Below are 16,988 nucleotides of genomic sequence, written 5' to 3' on the forward strand. Positions count from 1 at the left end.
TTTTTTTTTTAGCAACTGTACACTGAGCCTTTCATTTTGCATGTAGATGCAACTTTATAGATAGGACTAATTTCCTAATTAGTTCTTGTGAGAAAGGAGTTTGGTACTTAGAGCTGTGACTTGATTTTCAGTTTTAAGTATGACATTTTTAGTCTCTGTATTAGGGTCTGTTATATATTTGGATTTTGGGGACTAGAAAAAATTATTCAGTAAAATACATGTGTAAACATTGAAAACAAATATTTCCATTCATATATGCATCCTCGTTTGGTTTCCTTGTTTTCTAATAAACCATTTAATTGGAATGGTATTGGCATTAGTCATGTGTTAGGATGAAATTTTGTTTGAAAACAGTTGATTTACTTTTTTCTTGTGTTTCTCTCACTTAGAATTAATTAGTTTTGGTTTGGCTTCTGTGTTTTATGGGACCAGTTTAATTTCATCAGTTAGGAAAACAAGTTAATCAGGAACCACTGGCCTTTCCACAGTAACTTTAGTCAACTCTTCTAGTAATTCCACTGCTGTCTAACATTAAAGCTAGTAACTGTCTAACATTCTTGTCTGACAGTTCTTCCCTTCCACACTTATACATTATTTTATAGTGTGCAACAGGAAGAAAGCAGCAATGTTAGGTCAAAATCCAGTTCCATGAGAAGAATATGGACTTTTTCAGTTAATGCAATAGCATTTGGACAGAAATTGTTTTCAAGCAGTGTTTAAATTGGTCCCTCCTTTTGTATTAATAAAATCCTACATGTAATTTTGGAATGAAAAGAGCAGTAATTGAGAAAGAAAGAGTTAACTTGTCAGAAGAAATGCTTGTATTACTTATATGTAGTCATGTACTTATATGTAATCAAGATCAAGCTGTGTTTGTAATTTTTTGAAAAAAAACAATAATCTTTATTCTCTGTGGAAGTGTTTGCTTTGTTGAGGCTGTGAGTGACTGCAAAGGGAAAAAAATTCATCTGGCTACAGCTTCGCTTACTTCCTTAAACTCCTTCCTGCTTATGACTTTTACTGAAACCCAGTCTTTCTCAATTTTCACTTTTCATGGGTCATCTTACACACAGATAGAAAACCGCCTCTGCGCATGTAAATAAGTGAATTACAGGAAGGTGTGCATAGGTATTCATTCAGTAACCAGACAAACAATTATTTCAAGAAAATTGCTGAAACTTCCTCCTCTGATATGCCAATTTTTAACTTATTTTTATAGTGTGCTTTTTAGGAGCTGTCTTACGACCTGTGAATTGTTCAGGTGCCAGAATTCACATCAGCCACTTTTTGTTGCCTACAGAAAGTCTGTTACCGAGACCAACTCCTCACCTTGACGGCTGAGCTGGGTGTGAAGTCTTATTGCACTTTGTATTAAGAAATGTAGTGGTTGGTATTCAGCATCTTTACAGCAGTAATATCAGGAGCCCATACCCTACTGCCACTGGTCCAGCTCTGCAATTACAGGGCGCTCTGAATGTCAAAACCACAGTAAGAGCCAGCAAATGACTTTTCTAGCACTTGAGAGCATTGGGTAGAAGATGTTTTCCCTAAGGACTCCAGCAAAAGATCCCCTATGCTTGGCTTCTGTGCAGGGTATTTAGCTCTCAGGTTTCAGTCTTAATTGTCGTGTTCATGAGGAAAACTCCCTGTAGTATCTGTGTGCCTTCAGCATATAAACAAAAAAGCCTGCCAATGCCACGTTCACTCTTCCTGGGATGCAGTCTCCCAGCACTACCAAATGGCATTCTGCATCAGTCCATGACCAAACTATTAAATTGAGATGGAAAAGATGAACCTAGATGAGTTGGAAGACTTTTAGATTTTTATTTTTACAAGGAATATTAAATAAGCAAAATCTTAGTAGAAATTTAAGGTAGACCTAAACATATCAAATTAAGAAGAGTCGAAGTCTTGTTTTTCCCAGTAATATTTGTTTACATAGGATCCTTTTACCCTATAATTTATTTGGCAAAGTACATCTTTTGCAGCACAACAAAAAAGTAAAATACTTAGTGGCAGTGTGACAGGGGCAATGCTTTTTGGAAAAGATGACTTTTCCAGTTTCTTGGTTTCCATTTATATTTGTAGTCCAAGTTGTTCCAAGAGGCTTGTTTATATATGTATAAAAGTCATAATTTGAGGTAGCATTAAATCATGCACTGAATAGTTGTTTAGACTTTAGTGGTTTTGCACATGCTCTCTTGCTAGGGTGTTATTTTTTGCATGGAAGTGTATGATCTCAATTTTCTTAACTTTGAATGGAATAGGGATAGCATGTGGCTCATCAGGTCTTTAGTTATATCTGACTATAAATATACAAATGTGATTATTAGTTCTAAGTAAAACACTGACTAAAAAATGCATTGAAGAGTTTAATCAGGATGAATTTGAGCTCCAGCCTAATTCAGAGATGATGGGTTTTTGGCTCAGACTGCTTCATTAAATTGGGTGCCTTCAATTTTCTAAAATATTTTGCTTTGCTTCTTCAGGGTAAGTGATGCGATATCTAGTGCAATAGCTTAATTTATGTAAAAAGGAGTGCTGTTTCTAAGCTGAAAGCATGGTGGATAAGCTGTCTACTAAGCAGTAGTAACATCTCATCAACCTGGACTGTGTTTTTATAAGGGTTGGTCTTGTCTTCAATCTTCTGGACTTTGGCTAAGAGAAAGATAAATCAAAGTTTTCCTGGTTCTCTGTTCTCTCAATTCCCTCTTCCAGTGGCAACAAATCTAAATTGCCTTAACTAAGACCTATGTGTAGTTTTTCTTATGAACTATATCTGTACAGTTACGTCTTTGAAAAGATTGATTATAACCTTTTTCAAAATTTATAGCCAGTTTTTGAATTTGATCGTTGTTATCTGTGAGAGGCCTTCTTAGAAAAGATGATTTACATTTAGTGCATTAAATAACCTGTTGAATATAGTAGATGCATGTCCTCTGATAAACTACTCCAGAAGATGTAACCTGGTACAGCAAGATCTCCTTAGCGAGCATTCCCATAGACTCCTCTAAGAGTCCTTTGTCTGACGTCTGCAAGACTGGTAATTGGTACTGGGACCCAAAATCTATCTTCCAACTGGAACCAGCTGAATGAGATTGCAAAATACTTTTTCCGTGCGTTTCAGTTTGTTATATGTAAGGGTGAAAAACTTCAACCTGCAAATACGCATAGTCAGTCTGGTGTAGCTATTTTTCTCTTTCTAGGAAGCATCCAACACAGCCTAAAGTGATCTTCAAATGGGGAGACAAAATTCCTACTCTGAATGCCTCACAACCTTAAAAGCAAGGAGGAGATAAAATGCTATTAATGCAAGTGATTGAGTAAGAGATGTTCAACACTGGTCTGATTAGTTCCTTATTTCCCCCTGTCTCCCAAGAGTCTATGGATGCTAAACTGTTGAGTTGGACTACTGAGTTGTTGGATTAACAGCTCACATCCAGTATATATACAGCAGGACAGGTCCCACTATTCATGATGAATCACTGGTATGCTGAGTCTGGTCCCTTCCTGTGGGCAGCTGATGACACACAAATGATTTAGGGGGCAGTCAAGGCACCTCTGAGGCTATTCCAGATTTGCTTATTGTCCTCAGAAACACAATTCAGTCAGGGCTTTCAGAGTAAGGTGGCAAATGATCTCAGTGACCATCTTCTTACTATAGTCTTAAAGGGCATGTAATGCATACATGCTTGAAAAATACTTTCAGAGTCATATGGAGAAGAGGTAGCTCCATAATGGAAGATGCCTCAGGTGAAAGCTTTATTATATTATCACTTTCCCTTGCAAAGTCAAGACAATGGATCGTCTTCTTAGGTCCCACATAAATCTAGCTCCAGGTCGTCCTTAGCAAAAGTAATGGGAAGTGAATTGCCAGTGCCCTTTCATAATTGCAAATCCTTAATTAAGGAAGGGTACAAGAAGACACTTAAAGTGCCAACCTCAGCAAGTAGCAGACTCCACTACTTGGGAGAATAAATTATAATTTGTCAGAATAAAATTTTTTTTTCATTAATGTGGTTGGTAGTATTCAAAGACTTAAAATTAGATAAAATGCATTGTTCTAAGGTGGAAGAAGATTATCTTACTCCTTAAAACTGTCTTGTGAGGTGCAAAAACTTTGAAAACCGTGTCAGGCTTACTGGGCAGTGCCATTTTGCTTGATTCTGCTTTGACTTACAGTCATTTTAGGAGAACGTAGAACAGCTAATTTAGTCTGGTGATCCCTCTTACTGTGAGGTCTAATTTCCAGTTAGTGAAACCAGACCCCTCTTTTTGGCTCTTGGGTGAATATGTAGGTTTTTATTTGTATTTGGAGCTCCCCTGTTGCTATGGCAGTTTATTGAGCAAAAGCTCGTTTGCAGTGTCAAGTGGATTTTAAATAGAGAAAAAGGATTTAAAGATATTTCTGGGCATCTCAACTATTGCTAAATACCAACTTCTCACAATGTTTATGTGAATTTGCTTTTAATTAACAAGAACCTAGAGTGAATAGAAAAGAGTGTAGACGTACACATTTTTAAGCATTTTGCTAGACAGAGCTCTTATGTTTGCTTCTTTTGTATCTTTTTCTGCTTTTGCAGTTCATGACTAGTTCTTGAAGCCCAAAGTACTGTTTTGTTGCCATCAAAGCACTCTTTCCTGCTTCATTTCCAAAATAGGACTTCTTCACAAAGAAGCAACACATTGTCTTGTGTAAGAACTAAATTGGACGTTGAAGGAGGAAAGATTTGCATTCTGATTCTCTGCTTCTACACCATGCACATCATTTGCACCTGCCTAGATAAATGTAAAAGAAAGGCAGCCACATCATTGTTTGTACTGACTAAAACCAGCAAAATACCTAGTATTTCAGGAATAGTAGATGTGCCAATAGAGGTTACCAAGAATAGGTCATAGAAAAACAAGTATAAATATCTTTATGAAGGTCTTTATTCCTTTAAATATGGTATTACTTTTCATAAAGGCATTCAGAACAGAATTCAGACACAGACTCTTTTCCCTTTAAAGCAGCAATTTTTAAATGAAAAAATGAACAGTATTCTTATTTCTGCTTCTTTTTTCTTTTTTTTTTTGGTCTGTAGCTAAAGTCTGTCAGTTTCTGCCTTTTTACCATGTACAGATTATTTTAAGATGGCTTGGGGTTTTTTTATTAGTATGCTAATTTACATTAAACTGCATAACTGTCTTTGCATACAGTTCCATATAAAATAATTAAAACATGAAATTGTATAACTGAAACAGTCTCCCCATAGAGGTAATTAATTTTAAAGGGAAACCCAAAAATGTGTGTTGATTCCTGTTAATTACACCTCTCCTTCAAAACACAGACTGCTAAAGAAAGCCTTGAGCAAATGGTGTTCTTGCTGCTTATATTTATAAATGTCTGAGTCTACGTTCATGAGGTCTTTAGCAGTTTCCTTCCACCACCACTCACTTTGGTTTTTCGTATTCTGATGTTCATATTTGTAACCTCTTGTATACGATGATGATAATCTTTCTCTGTGTTGCTTCAAGACTTGATGGGCATAAAGGCAAAACTCAATTTTGCTGCTCAAGGTTAGGTGTGGGGCCAGGCTACTGTCACTACAGAGAGGAAAGTAGGAAGGAATAGGGGTGGACTCTAGAGAAGAGGACATATGCTGGCAAGGGGAGAGGGAGGAAGAGGCAGCCTTGCTCTTCCAGCTACTCTGGGGAGGATGCTGGGCTAAAATAAAGACCTCTGTTTCTTCAGAGCACTGTATTGCCCTCGGGCTTCCCCCAGCACTAGTAGCTGCCCAGCAGCAGCAGGCTCTTGGTGCAGCACCAAAATCAAATGTGCTTTTCAAGCAAATATACAAATACATACAAGGGAATGAAAAGCAGGTTCTCTTTTGCTCCCAACAATTTCTTGCCTGCTTTCTATGTGGCACATCTGCAGTGGCCCTGATCCTTGCGGCCACGCTCAGAAAACTTTGGCTCTCAATTGCTCTTCCTTTTCTTTGGCACATTATGAATTTTTTTTAAATTCCAGTAAATCTCTTTGTGAGTTGCACCATTAAACTTGTTGTTTCTGTGCAAAAATGGTATTATTCTGTAACTTTGTATAGTAAAATATTTACAATATAAAAAATTACTTGTTGAAGGCTGGGATAATACCGTAGTGCTGTATCAGGTTGTGAAGGCTTTTTGCTTTGCTAGTACCAACCGTCCTAGATAGCTACTTTCATTAAATTGAACACAGAACTGGGATTTTGTTCTCTCAATGCATATCTGTCAACAGTGATAGTCTTAGCATAAATCAGAACCTATTTTCTACTATTGGTTTTTATTAATTTTATTTAGAAGGAAGAAATCTGAAGGCCAAACCATAAAAAAATGCATGTAATACTCCTTCATTCCATGTGTGGTTCACAGCCTAAGTAGGCCTAGATCATAACCAGCTTCTCAGTTTTTAGGCTTAGCTCTGAGAAATTTCCAGTGTTGCTGTGACTACTTCTTGTATATTCAAAACTGTATTCTCACTGCAGAAGTGTGCGGGTATTGTTGAGGTCCACTTACAATGTAGTCTTCTTTTTCTTGACAGAAACAGCTTTATTAAGCACATCAATGATTTGAAACGTTCTGTTGTTTTTTTAAAATTGAAAACTATTCAATCTTTTTTGCAGAAGTGTTAATTGTTAGTCACTTGCTTTTTTGGTAGGAGTTCTCTGGAACCTATCCTCCTGTGATGCACTGAAAATGCCAATCATCCAGGATGCCCTCGCAGTGTTGACCAATGCAGTGATCATCCCTCACTCTGGATGGGAAAACTCTCCACTCCAGGATGATCATAAAATACAACTCCATTCATCACAGGTGCTGCGCAATGCCACTGGGTGCCTAAGGTGAGTACTGCAAAAACATTTGCTTTGCCTTAATCATCTTGCTTTGAATTGGTATTTCTCATTCTTAGGCATCTGTAAAGTAAACAATTGGTTTGTGTGTCAGCAAAGACGATGACTTTCAGTGCTGTAAACTTGAAGTTGGAAATTAATTAGGAAACAAGCTTCAGGCCATTCAAAAAGCAATCTCTATAAGCACTGCTGTGGGTTTTCTATTTTTCTTTTCTTAGCAGCTTTGACCAGTCTTCTCATCCAAGCTTGTATATTACAGATATTTTTCTCCTTGTAGATTTGTCCCATTTCCCCAGTTGCTTAAGTGAAGTCAATATGTTCTCACTATTACACCCAATTTAATCAGCACAAAAAGTAATGAAGATGCTCACAAAAAGTAACATGCCTTACGGGTTCCAGATGCCATTGCTGGAGTTATGATAAATATATAAAGTAGATTTTTTCTGCTCTGTGAAGATGAGAAATGGATTTCAATAAGAGACCAACCAATTTAACATTGTGCAACTAGAATACTCAAATAGATTCTTAGCAAGTATGGTATTTATTTATGTTTATATGTGTATGTCAAACTTGAATATGGAACACCAAGGTGCACTTATATAAGTATGTGCAATATGATCTGTCCGTTCCTAAAAATCACTGTAGATGTGAGAATGAAAATAGGATGAGTAAGAAGAGTTTCAGTTCTGACAAAACCTTACAAAAGGATTGAGTCATAGCAATTTCTGAATTCCAGTCCATATCATTGTTTTTAAACATTTTAACATATTAGGCAAGTTCTTTCAGCCATTGATTTTTTTTCTCCTTGTATATTGGAGATTCTGTAATCTGTCTGAGATACATGAAAATCAATTAGTTAATATTTTTACATATATCACAGGGAAATTGTTGTGAGAATAGTATATATCAGTAATACAGTGTATGTTTTATGCTGCATCTAAAGCAGATATCCGTCAAAGAGCTAAATAAAGCATTGATAGGAGGCAAAGTAAAATAGCAATATTTTTTACAAAGCAAGCACCTTTTTGTCTTTGTGCTGTTTCATCAAATGAAATGTCTCCCTTTCAGAAGTAATATTGGAAAAGTTTAACAGAAAATGTAAAAATTATTATTGACTGTTTATATGTAATTGGAAGAGAATGAAAGACAGACAGTAATAACTTCCATATTGCAAATATACTTGTACTGGACTGAGACGCAGGTATGTATATGCAAATACCAGCTATGTTGGGGTATGTTACTGAAGCTAGGCATTTGTACCTGAGTTGTACTAATTTTGAAAAGAGTTTGGTAGTATAATTGTGTTGCATTGCATTCAAATCATTAGAAAAATGTTGGTCAAATCACTGTGACAGAAGTCATTCCATAAGGACCTGTACCATGTTATATGTCTCACACTTCCGATGTTTAACTCGTCTCAGTTAAAGAAAGAGCTGCCTCTGAAAGAAGTGTCCATTATAAATTTGGGACTTCACAATGCCCCTGCTCAGAATGGGCATGTCCAGTGTTGGTCTCCCCACACCATAAGATCTATCTTCCCGTTAATTTTTCCCAACTGCTTCTCAGGGACTGATGTCCATCCCTGATCCTGCAAACCTCAATTCTTCCCACCTCATAGTTGATGGATTCGTTGCACACTGGTCTTGAAATCTTTCTTCTTTTTTTTTTTTTTTTTTTTTTTTTTTTTGGTGAGCGTGTGTGCACGCCCATTTGCAAACTGATGTGAGCTTACTGTAGCCTGCACTGGTCAGCCTGAGGACTTGGGGCCACATGAGAATGGTACGTTGCCTGATCTAATACACACTGCTTTGCAGCAAGGCTTACTACCAAGTGCTTGATGGTACGCTGTCATAGCAGAATGGCTTCTGGTCAGCTCGTGCAAAATAAGCTCATATCTGCCTGCAAAAGACTGTGCATATTATAACTCTTGAATCCTTCCCAGGTAGCTGTAACAGCAGCTCAAACGGCTGTCCTCAGCAGGTTGGTCTTCCTTCTAAACCCAGGCCCTTCCACCATACTATGGCTTTTTAATATCTTTCTGATATCAAACCCTGTTTCCCAGATGCATCTTTCTGTCCTCTCTAGTGGCTTCAGATATTTATTTGGCCTTCATCCATCTTCTTTAGATAATTTCATCCCACTTAGTCTATATGGATGCTCTTTGGCAAAGCCAGAACATTTGGAGAGGGTTGAATTTTTGCTCCACACCAGCCAGAACTTTCTTGTTTACCTTTCCCCAGTCGCTGTTGAAAATCTCACTCTCTGAACAAAATGTCAAGTTTGAGTTTGTGCAAGAGAGAAAAGTGTAGTTGACCTGTGAGATGGTAACTGGATTCTTGTGTTATATTTGTGTAAGATAATGGGGCTGTAGGCTGGATGAAACAGCGAATGTCAGAAAGAAAAGATTAGAAGGCTCTGTGGAGGTCATTGGAGTAGCGCACGCTCTATGCAGGTAGTACCTTAGCTAGCATTCCTTAAATACCCACCACCCCCAATAAACCTAACAGCTCTCACACTTTCCACTTGTGACTAGTTACAAGCCTCATATTTCCATTTCAAGATCTCACTGGACAAGGGAGGTAATGTAAATCAAGAAGATGTAATGTGGTTGCTGGCTGAGATAGTGCTGTGTTTATCTGGTAAATGGAAAAGTCTGTCATCATCTTCCATGGGAGAATTTCTTCTAAGACTCTGGTTTGGTTGTTCTCTGTTGTTCTCTTTTTCTAGTTTTGCTAGACTTTGTTTTTGAAGGGACACTGGTTAAAATTCAGTTGGCTCAGGATTATCATTTCCTATGCTCAGAATCATAGGAAAAGTAGTTGTGTTCAGAATACTTGACAAATGTTTCTGAATCTGTTACGCTGACAGATTTTAGAGACATCAGGTTGTATTACATAAGGTTTAATGCTAGCAAATATGCCAGGAGGATTGGGGGGGGGTGGTGTTTTAGTCTTCTGTGCCTTTGGTTTTCTGATTCATTCACTGCTGAAAACTTTAAATAAGATCTGAGAGGTGCTGTAGTATATTACATCCCATATACAGTGCTAAGTAGTTTGCATTGGCCATTATATAGGAATAGTCAGATACATGTTTTGTGTTTTTTCATTATAGTATGTGAATTATTATTCTTTCTGCTGATCTTCCCTTTTCTCAGTTTCTTGATGAGTTTTTTATGCTTTTTCAATTAAAAAGTTGCTTATTAACTACAAATTATAGTACTCTTATCTGCTTATTCATTATCATTCTTAACCAAGTTCTTAAGTCTGCAACTTCAGTCCACAGTAATCTGGCTGAAATCAGTATGAAATTATATGGAAGACAGCAGCAACATCAGACCTTCCTTTTCTGTTATTTCCTTTTTTCCTTAAAGACATTATTTACAAACTGCAGTTAGCGTACTTGTATAATTTGAAAAAAATAAAAATAGCTTTAATACAATATTGTACTAATTAATTTTACATAACTGGAATACTTTGAAATGGTTAGATAATTCAGAGCTCTAAATACAACGTTATACCTATCACTTATAAATTTAATCTTAATATTCATCTTTCATAAATTGCCAGACCTCAGTGTGGCATGTGTTAGAATAATCACCCAATTACTTGCTTCCCCACTGAGATACTAGTACCTTACCTCATTAAGCTCCGTGAAAGTTTGACTTCTTTTCTTCCTTTTGGTTTGCCTGTGACTGCTTTATTTGTGTTGGGGAAACACTGTATCTTTGGTTTATAGTTTCTGATTCATTTAGAATTTTTAGGGGAAGTCAGGTGAAAACTGAATTTGGAATCCCAGTTCTTTATAGCAGGGGTTTTACAATCCCTAATCTGAAATTTAAAAATCAACAGGAGACACACTGCATAATGTTGTCTTAATGTTGAAGTGTCAAGCTTACTTATCACAAAACTAGATCTCTGCCCAAAGACTACTTGAAAAAAACCCAGACGAAAAATCTTTTCAAAAGTTTTTATCCTGATGTACAGTCTGGAACCTTGTTTTTTTCCATGAATTTAAGGTGAATTTAAGAGAACCTCATCTGAGGACTTTAAAGAATTTTAAGGATTTACTGTTCTAAGATTCTAATCTGGATTTAGATGTAAAATCGTGAAATGCTGTCTTTTTATTTCTTCCATTTTCTGCTTAATTTTTCATCATACACTGAAGGTACAGGCACAATTGTGAAAATCGAAGTTCTGTTAAAATATTTATTTCCCCCCCTGTTGATTAAAAATTTTATGGGAGAGTAATTCAAGTAGGTTTGGTTTATAAAGTTCCATAACTTTCAAATTTTCATACTTCATACTTTCATACTTGTCAAACCATTCACAAAATACCATTAATTATTTTTCAGCTGAAAAAATATGTATCAAGCTCACAGAGTAGAAAAGCAAAGGGGAAAATTGTTCTTAAAACATGAATAGAATGTAACTCACCCAGTAGTATTTTCTGGATAGATCAACTTTTGGAAAGAACAGATTACCTTGTTAAAACAATTTGTGTTAACTGTGAAGCCTGAATATCAAAAGTTTTTAACTGTTTTGTGGATTAATTATCTGTTTCACAGCTAATGCATTTATCCCATTGTCTTATTTCTCCTCCAGTTCTCTTATAAGCATCCAAAGTCTATTGATTCATGTTCGCAGGAATTTCTATAATTAGTTTTGAATATAATGTTCTGCTGCATACTGACAAAAGGAAGATGTGGGGCAGCATAAAATAAATAGCACGAACTGTAGTATTCATCATGTGTTTAGTTTCTAAAGAAACATACATATATATGAAGAAACATTCTTATATATATGTATGAAACAAAAGAACATTCTTATATATATGTGTGAAACATGTTTCTCAAGAAACTAAACTGATACATACATGTATGTGCATGTGTATATGCGTGTTTATGTGCATATACATACAGATATAAAAGGGCTGATTATTGAAGCTAAAATATGTTTCTGTCTCTACTGATTGGTGAAAGTTCTGAATATCTTCAGTCGGGTATAAACAGAGCTGACTTCTTACAGTAGGACCAGGACCTTTGCTGCTGGTTTTATCATTCTCCTCCTATCAACATCACACTCACATTTGGACGAGGGAAAAGCTGTGGATATTATCTACCTGGATTTTCGAAAAGCATTCGACACAGTTCCCCATAGGATTCTCATAGAAAAACTGGCTGCCCATGGCCTGGATGAGCGAACGGTCTGCTGGGTCAAGCACTGGCTGGATGGACGGTCCCAGAGAGTGGTGGTCAATGGAGCTAAATCCAGCTGACGGCCAGTCACAAGTGGTGTTCCTCAGGGCTCGGTGTTGGGACCATTTCTGTTCAACGTCTTTATTGATGATCTTGATAAGGACATAGAGTGTATCATCAGTAAGTTCGCAGATGACACCAAGTTAAGCGGGAGTGTCGATCTGCATGAGGATAGGGAGGCACTACAGAGGGACTTGGATAGGTTGGATCAGTGGCCAACGTTAACGGGATGAGCTTCAACAAGGCCAAGTGCCAGGTCCCGCACTTGGGCCACAACAACCCCATGCATCGCTACAGGCTTGGGGAGGTGTGGCTGGAGAGCTGTCTGGAAGAAAAGGATCTGGGGGTTCTAACTGACAAGCAACTGAACATGAGCCGGCAGTGTGCCCAGGTGGCCAAGAAAGCCAATGGCATCCTGGCTTGTATTAGAAATAGTGTGACCAGCAAAAGCAGGGAGGTGATAGTCCCCCTGTACTCTGCACTGGTGAGGCCACACCTGGAGTATTGTGTCCAGTTTTGGGCACCTCAATATGAGAGAGATATCGAGGTGCTGGAGCAAGTGCAGAGGAGGGCAATGAAGCTGGTGAAGGGCCTGGAGAACAAATCCTATGAGGAGAGATTGAAGGAGCTGGGACTGTTCAGTTTGAGGAAGAGGAGGCTAAAGGGAGACCTCATCACTCTCTACACCTACCTGAAAGGACATTGTAGAGAGGTTGGTGCTGGTCTCTTCTCACAGGTAATTAGTGATAGAACAAGAGGGAATGGCTTTAAACTGCAACAGGGGAGGTTCAGAGTGGACATTAGGAAAAAATTTTTCACAGAAAGAGTGGTCAGAGAGTGGAATAGGCTGCCCAAGGAGGTGGTGGAGTCACCATCCCTGGATGTGTTTAAGGGTCGTTTAGATGAGATGCTGGGGGATATGGTGTAGGGGAGAACTTTGTAGAGTAGGGCTGATGGTCGGACTCGATGATCCCAAGGGTCTTTTCCAACCTGAATGATTCTGTGATTCTATGATTTTGTCCATCCCTGTGTATGCTGTAGTGGATATAGAGATGTAGGACTTGCCAGCCTGTCTCAGTATTTCCCTTGCTTTTTCTAGAGACCAGGAGCTCTTCCCAGTCTGACCTTGCAATCTTGTGCATCAGATAACAGAAAGCCCACGCTCCATTAAGAAGCCTGTCAGAATCCAAAGTTAGGACAAAACTCATATTAATTATGTATTTCCACTGGCAGCCTACTCAAGGGAGGAAATTCTACTACAAGCAGTTCCAGCAGAGAAGAGACATGGGAGAGAGACAACTTCCTAGAGGGATACTGAATCAGGATTATCCACTTGTAGAGAGGAAGCTGTCCAAATCCAAACCTGCATTTTTTCCTCCTCTTAGCCCCCTCAAATCCAGTCTTATCCTGGAGAAAGGGGTAATCACCACTGTTCTTCTCAATACATTTTGAGCCATTAAAATTACACAGCTGGTGTGATTAACATCCAAGGATCAACATATCAGCAAATTCGATGCCAATTAATTTAGCTACATTTTATGAATGTATTGTGGTGAAACACATGTTATATTTTACATAGTCTACAGAGTTGCATACCATGTGTTAAACTTCATTTGGCCACAACTAGGATGTTAAATCAAGTTAGAGAGTTCCTATACTCCAGGGTTATACTGGCTGTAGGGATGTGTCCACTGTTAAACAAACACACACTCTCCTGAGAGCTCTCCTCAGTTTGGAAATTTCTCTAGGATCTGGAGTTGGAAGTAAGTGCAGAGGAAAGCCTTGTCAAGAAGCTAAGAAAAGCTTAGCTTTAATGTCTGATTTTGTGAAGTTAAATCCCTTTTCACTAAAACTTAAATTTTTATTAAAATTATATCATTTATGCTTCTGGGTCCCAGCAACAAAAAGCTGTGGAGGAACTGAGGGGCTAGTGTCAAACTCTCCATTATTTTGAAGAAACTGAGAAGGATTCCTGACATGTACTGTACAAACGACTACCAGATAATTTCCAATTTAATATAAATGAAGGTATCTTGATCACAACTTCTACATCTTGTCTTTCCAGGTTAAAGCTGAATGGCATATTGCTTGCTTTTAAATATATTAGCTCAGAAGTTCTGTATTACTTGTACAAGATGAATTTTGAAAAACTGGCTTCAATAAGTTTGATAATGCCTCCCAGATTACCATACAGGAACATAGTTCACACAGGGAAGATGAGCTGAACTGCTGTTTCTTGTGTTTTAAAACAAGATAGAAAGGAGTAGACTCTTAAGTTGCATTTACCTAATGGCAGGCATTTTAATCAATGAGGAGGTGTCTGTAGAAGAGCCTGGTTTTTAGAGGCTTTGAGTATTTCTAGACTATCACTGACTTACCAGCTCTGAAAATCGTTTGTACTTTTGATGTTGTTGATAATGAGTTTAAGTGTCAAATTTCAGGCACCCCAATTCAAAACTTGCAGACAGGCTGCTTTCATGGGCATAAACTATGCAAAATTTATTTTTAAAAAGGCCTGAAACTTTCTCTAGCTCATGCATAAATGTCCACTGCCTATTTCACAGCCATATTCCTAGTCTTTCAACCACAAACCAAAACAGGAAAAATCACAGGAAATTAGTAAGAGTCAGTCTGCTGTGGAAAATGTATTTCACCTTTTCAAGAAGCTAAAGGTCCAGTCCCGAAAAAAGTCACAAAGCAATCTGAGAGGCCACAATGATTGCATCCCAGTTAAGCATAAAGTTTTGGAGGCAAATTTCTGAAAAGTGTGAGAGAGATTGTTCGTTACTGAATGCTGCAATCTTTCAGAAATGTAGCTGAAATAAAAATCTAATGTTAAGATTCGGGGGGAGGGAGATCTTAGTATGAATAGATCAGTGTCCTCTGATTGCTGCTGTAATATTTTTAATCAGAAGATACTCAAGGGAGAAGTACCAACAGAACTAAATGTGTAGCTGTGTCAGATACTTAAGCACCCCACTTTTTCTTCACAGTGCAGTTACTCCCACTTTGCATATTCATGAACAAATTTATAAGGTTTATACAAGGTCATACTGTATTAATTATAGCAGTGGTATTCAAATAGCACTCTGAAGTTTAATGCTTTTTCAGCATTTCTGGTAAAAGGATTACTTCAGCCTATCAAATTGATGCTACAGATTCCACGTAGCTCTGGAAGTTCATTCTGGGCTCAAGTTGATCAAAATCTCAACCAGATATTTTGTTTTTAAACTGATGTTATGGAATGCTTTTGTATTCTTATTTGGTCTTAAAAATAGTGCAGCACAGTTCCAGGCACTTTTTTCTCTCCTATTCTTAAAAACATGTAATAAGCTTTGGTGGCATACCTCCTTCCTCCATCTTTTTATCTGATAAGAGATGCTGGGCTGCTCTGCCTAAATCTGCCTTCAAATGCAGAAGGAACTCCCAATGTATTGATTTTGCACTGAGATAGCCAAAAAGTGATCTGTCAACATCCATCTTTATAATGTTATTTAAGTGATCCCTGGGCAAACAAGGAAACTCATTCATATTTCAGTGGGTCTTCATGTTTGGATACAAATTAGAAATATTGGACCTATACGTCAGAGAGTGATAATTTAGGACCTAGCTGAAATTTAGTTCCTATTCTTCAACTAGGATCTTTTATTCTCTGTAACATGAATGTATGTGGGATTTTTATGGAAAGTAAAACCACAACAACTTGTGTGGGTGTCCCACAGTTATAAATATTTACCAGTGCTATGGCAGGAGTGTGTTCTTCCTGTAATTTACTGTTGCTGGAAATCATACACACACATACAAAAAGAACGAATGTGCCTCAGTACCTTTGCTTTCATTTTACAGTATTCTTAGGCTCAGCGACGATGACAAAACTGACAACTGAAGACTTGAATGACTTATGGTGTACCGTAGCCTTGGGTTAGGGATGTGTTGAATATCTCAAGTATCTTTTGAATGACTATTTTCCCAGCTTTTGGTGGTTTTAATTCCTTTCAGGTTGAATGCCTGCTGTTAACTAGGGCCTAATGTGAAAATTAAATGTCCACTCATATTTGCATGGTTAGGTAGTGTTAATTTACATTTCCTTCTGTCAGAGGATTAAGCTGTGTGGATGTGAGTGCTCTGAAGAAAGTGAAATTGTTTTGTGAAAGGGCTTAGATTTGGGGGGGGGGGGGGAGTCATTTCAGAACAGTTTTCGTTTATGCAGTAGTGAGTGTTAGCTTGGCAGACACTGTAATAAAGTATGATCTGAATCTTGGTGGCCTGCTGACTTGATTTGAGCTGACTCCAAGCCCAGCTGACTATAATGGGCCCCCTTCTCGCTGGCCAGCTGCGAAGTCGAGTATCACAGTGGCACAGGTATTTTCTTTTTTGGGAAGAGTACCCAAGCCTGTGTGGCGCCGCATGTATTTTAGAATGTGTCAGCGCATCCATGCAGTCACTGCGTGGGAAGCTGAAGAGATGGAGCCAATTCTGCCTCACCTGTCTGGGCCCATTGGAAAGAATCACAAGGGCCACAGGTGTCAGTGGGAACCAGAGCGTACCTCTGTTGTTGCTTTGCTGACTATCCAAAATCCTGGACAGTCCTTTTCAAATGTGTACTTTGAAAAACTGGTATAGTCTGGTTCCACAGAAAATACTATTTGTCTCAGCATAAGAGAAAACATGATTGTGACAATTCTGTATCACTACTCACGGTCATGGTGACTGATGATAGAGGATGATGCTTTATTTACTCAAGGAAGATGAAAAACACCATCATCCAGAGTTTGTATGCCCACTCAATTCCATCACAGATAACAAAATAATATTCAGTAAGGTTCAGGTTCTTCAGAGCTAATCGCTTGATTTGTATA

At 37.9% G+C, this 16,988-nt stretch overlaps 1 protein-coding gene across 8 annotated transcripts in view; it reads left to right on the forward strand.

Annotated features, from left to right (window-relative positions):
* CTNND2 (catenin delta 2) overlaps positions 1–16,988 on the forward strand; it is a 700,247-nt gene that overhangs the window by 556,372 nt on the left and 126,887 nt on the right. For all 8 annotated transcript variants that reach the window (XM_074874338.1, XM_074874348.1, XM_074874370.1 and 5 more), the window contains one exon: positions 6,683–6,866. In XM_074874338.1, the coding sequence (XP_074730439.1) occupies positions 6,683–6,866 (184 nt within the window). The remainder of the gene's footprint in view (positions 1–6,682; positions 6,867–16,988) is intronic.

Source organism: Strix uralensis, chromosome 1 (assembly GCF_047716275.1).
Source record: "Strix uralensis isolate ZFMK-TIS-50842 chromosome 1, bStrUra1, whole genome shotgun sequence".
Classification (NCBI taxonomy): domain Eukaryota; kingdom Metazoa; phylum Chordata; class Aves; order Strigiformes; family Strigidae; genus Strix; species Strix uralensis.